The following is a 4,249-nucleotide window of genomic DNA, read 5'->3' as shown; positions in this document are numbered from 1 at the left end:
GTCCCGACTTTCGAATCCGTACGTCGAGCCGTTTAGATTTGTGCCCAACTGTTGACGGACGCACGGACGCACGCTTATGCGATTCTACAAGCTCAGGGCTCGAATTAACCGACTGCCCCTATCAATCGCCGTACTGCCCCTGAAAATCCAACCCGACCGACGGCAGTCACCTGCCTTGCCCTTTTGTGTAATTGCCGTCGGTGCCCTTTAATCTACTGCCCTAGTTTCGTTTGTAAAAATGTTTGTTACTGTACTCCATTAGCAGAGGGGGGTACAGGGGTCGGTGTTATGGTGTAAGCTTACATGGGGGCATATTGTTTTGTACATTAAAAGCAAGACGATGTTGATGTACTAATTTGTTATAAGTTTTCCTTTATTTTACAAAAGTGCCTTTGTGCCCTTCCATTTTAGAGAAAATTCAAGGCGATTTCTCACATGCCCTAAAAAAATTGCCTTGCCCTTCTCGTCGCTTAATTCGAGCCCTGTACAAGCTGCATCTGACTATGTCAAATGAGCTAAAAACAACTACTCTGCTTAGCATTCAGCAAATAGAGATAGAGTGTGGCAAGTTAATTCGCAGTGTGAAAGCAGCTGCGGGACCTCAGGGTTACAGAGATAGGCGGTAGGCACTATCACATATCACTCATCCTATAGTATAACGGAGATAGGCACCGCCCTATCACATAGCGCGGAAAGGATTTAACTTTGCCCACAACACAGCCGATCGCCCAAACGCTGCACTGTGTCACGAGTAGGCGACAAGTGCACTTAGCGCATACACGCGATTGTTAACGATGACAATGTACCTGTGCCGGCGGGATATTCATCGGTCGACTTGTAGACACCGGCATCGCATCGGACGTGTTGCGGGCGGGGATGGCTATTGGTTGCGTGACCGGAACGGCATTAACGCTGTTGTCCCATTCGGGTACGTTCTCACATGGCTGGGCAGACACCACGATGCAATCCTCCTTTGTGACAATGCAACATTCTTGCTCCTACAAAGGGAAAAAACAAACATTCATCTTATACCGGTGACAAGAGTTCGTCAGATGGTACATAACGAAGGCTTAAAGGCATAATTCGACCATCGATTATGCAAAGTTGACGAATGCTACAGTAACTGGCACCTTGTGTAGTTAATAAGTACATTACCTTATAGCCAAACGCGTATTAGTTTGTCCAATATCACTGCTAATTACTAAGAAATGTCTAATTGAAATCCGTAAATTTGGTAATCTGGCGACAACGCTAAATTTATTGCCAACAAAATAAACATCGAGTTCGGTTCGGTGACGTCACATGTTGCTACAGGATGTTGAGCATCGAATTGTTTGTCCCGGGTAAATTGTTTGCCTAGTGTTATTATTTGCCTAGTTGCCACATATTATATGTTGCTTGTAATCTCAAGAACTTCGTATATTCATTTATTCCCGAATCCCAAGAGTAAAACCATAACGTACGGAATGCGCACTCAGACTACAAGGATCGAAATCACTGACGGCCGAGCATACGTGCGAAAATGTCCGGTGCACTATAATCTGTATGACACCGCCTCGCCGGTTACGGCCGGCATGGCGGTTTGTAACTGTCAACAACCGATTTCTTGGACTGCGGATTTCAATTAGACATTTCTTAGTAACCAGCAGTGATATTGGACAAACTAATACGCGTTTGGCTATAAGGTAATGTACTTATTAACTACACAAGGTGCCAGTTACTGTAGCATTCGTTAAAATTGCATAATCAATGGTCGAATTATGCCTTTAACAACAGGTGCTCCATATCTCACCCAACGCGCACGTGAGAATTGACAACGTGAAACAACGCAAATACGCTTATCATTTATTAAGTAAACATCGAGCCGCTTGCTTGAAAAATGACCGATGGTTTGCACCCAAGAGGTGAAAATAGCAAACCTCCTCAGTGCTCTTCATGAGATCATCGACCAGAGTTGTTGCCTCTACTGCCTCCTTCACTTCGGCAGATGTCAGATTCGTGATGGATAGGCAGTCATCACATGACTCGCTCTCTTCTGCCTCCTGCATTAATTACACCAACGCACACCCCATTAATTACAACCACAGCAACAATTACCAATAATGCCCGCTAGATTGAACTGCGCTATAGAATATGTGCTTGGGCGGTCTCATTAGGAAGCATTAACTCTATTTCTTGATAATCGTCGGTCTGGTAAACCACTAGTTGGTTGCTAGTAGATGTGAGCGCATCGCGTGCTATCTGCGACAACCGCTTCACCACTAACCTGTACATGACTACGTTTTTCATCCGTATCTAAATGCGTGTCGAGATCCGACTCGGTCTCCTGCTCCGTGGCTACATCGCACGGTGCGGCGTCCTGCTGTGCCGCTACGCCACGCGTCACCAAGTCCTCCCGTACAACGGCCGCACTGTCGCCCGCATCGCTGCACGCTGACACACCACTGACAGCCGATAGCTGCACTGATGACGACGGCGGCTTTTCGGTCTCACTTCCCGTGTGGCGACCATCGTCGGCAGTAAGTTTTGACGGTCTGTGGCCAACGCTGTCTGTGGCACGGCCGACTTCACTGTTTAATTTCGTTGACGCATCACCGTCACCGCGATTACTAGAGTTACCTTGTTTTTTAACCTCAGTCAACTCACCAATAGAGTCGTGGATCTTTGCAGCATTTTCTAGGTCTATAACACTTTTATTGAGGCATTGGCCTCGAGGTATTTTCTGTCTTTCAGAATACCATATATAACTTAATACCGCAACTAGTGCGGACACAGCTACGCCTACACCTAGAGCGACTTGTGGTTTGGGAGACATTGCTGCTGTCGACACTTACACATTCACCTCCTTCCTGTTAACCAAACAAAATGAGGGACAAATCAACAGACGGACAGATTCTTGCTATCGATGAAATTACTTTACCTGCGCATAGAGAATGATATTTGATATCGCTCTACTCGGCACATGTGAATTCAACAAAAAATGGCGGTTTGCAACCGCGTGCAACTTGCGCCTAAGTCTTGGCGTACCGAAGAAGTTATTAACCGCAAAAAGTTGTCTTTGCTTACTACCTGGAAATTGCCATAGTATGTTCTATAGCCCTGCGGCGGAGCGGAGGACTATAGTTCTAGAGTTATATCCTAGGTAGCTCTAGTAACTATATAGACCGCGTACAGTTCTCGCTGTACGGCGGCTAGTACCAGTGGCGTACTATTACGGACTAGCAGCGGCTACTACAGATCCTACTCCTAGGGGGCCTACAGCAATTTTCTGATACAAGTGTCACATTTATTATTGTAATGACCTTGTTAACGAAATAATATGTCGCATTATAAAATTTTACATGAATTCACTGGCTAATGACATGTAAATTGTAATGGAATTAGCCATTGACAACGACAGGGTCAGTCTTAACGAGCACACGATCAACAAATTACAATAAATTCTAATTGAGTAAAGCTTACATTGGCTGGTTGAAATTGGGCTACATAACAGTGTAAAATAAAGTCTGAAATTCGCATGAATGAAAAATTAGGCTTGACGAATTACGAACCTCTCGTCAAAACCGTAACAGCTGCCAAGAAAATTTCATGCACGCGACAATATTTCCGTAAATCAAGATGGCAGACGGAGGTTGAACAAAAACAAACCTTTGTAATTACTCACTATGGCCTTGTAGCGAAACAAACTCTTTTCTATTTATTCACTGTAGCTATCAAAATTCACGAAGAACTTCGTGGCATCACAACTATGCTTCTTCTCACGTTATAAGACGAAATATACGCCGACAATTTCCAACACGTGTTGAAATCGTCCATTACAACATCAACACGTGTGACTTTCGTTTGTGGCCGAGGCCGCCGAATGCTTCCGAGTTTTGCCGAGAAAATGATGAATCTTTTAAAGTGGCCGGAATCTTGGCGAGAACGAACCGAACCGATAAGGTAGACCATATTCACCGGTAGGTGGCACCAGTAGATGAGAGAGGGCAGGGAGTGTCTATATTCAGGCCGGTACGGGAGATTACGGTACGCATATATTTGCTAATATATTGACTAATCGCGCGTCAATAAACTCAATATTCACAGAGAGTATAGCTAAGACATGTGTCTATAGGTATCTAGAATATATTATGCAAATGATCTCCTGTACCGGCTTGAATTCATATACTCTCTGTGAATATTGAGTTTATTGACGCACGAATAGTCAATATAGCAAATATATGCGCGCGGAAGTGAATTACAGATGATT

The 4,249-nt window shown here is 44.5% G+C and overlaps 1 protein-coding gene across 4 annotated transcripts in view; it reads right to left on the bottom strand.

The window, feature by feature from the left end:
* LOC106806733 overlaps window positions 1-3,855 on the bottom strand; it is a 17,532-nt gene extending 13,677 nt beyond the window's left edge. For 2 of the 4 annotated variants that reach the window (XM_014808772.1, XM_014808775.1), the window contains exons 1-4: window positions 3,649-3,855; window positions 2,267-2,849; window positions 1,920-2,042; window positions 807-998 (exon numbers count right to left, since the gene is read on the bottom strand). In XM_014808772.1, coding sequence (XP_014664258.1) covers window positions 807-998; window positions 1,920-2,042; window positions 2,267-2,815 — 864 coding nt within the window. In that variant the 5' untranslated portion in view covers window positions 2,816-2,849; window positions 3,649-3,855. Of the gene's footprint in view, window positions 1-806; window positions 999-1,919; window positions 2,043-2,266; window positions 2,850-3,551; window positions 3,597-3,648 lie in introns of those variants that run through there. The other 2 variants (XM_014808773.1, XM_014808774.1) reach the window with 2 other exon arrangements.
* Between the last annotated feature and the right edge of the window lie 394 nt (window positions 3,856-4,249).

Source organism: Priapulus caudatus, unplaced genomic scaffold, assembly GCF_000485595.1.
Source record: "Priapulus caudatus unplaced genomic scaffold, Priapulus_caudatus-5.0.1 Scaffold176, whole genome shotgun sequence".
NCBI lineage: Eukaryota > Metazoa > Priapulida > Priapulimorpha > Priapulimorphida > Priapulidae > Priapulus > Priapulus caudatus.
Note: the sequence above shows the minus strand (reverse complement) of the source record. Positions and strands in the feature narration are given on the sequence as shown.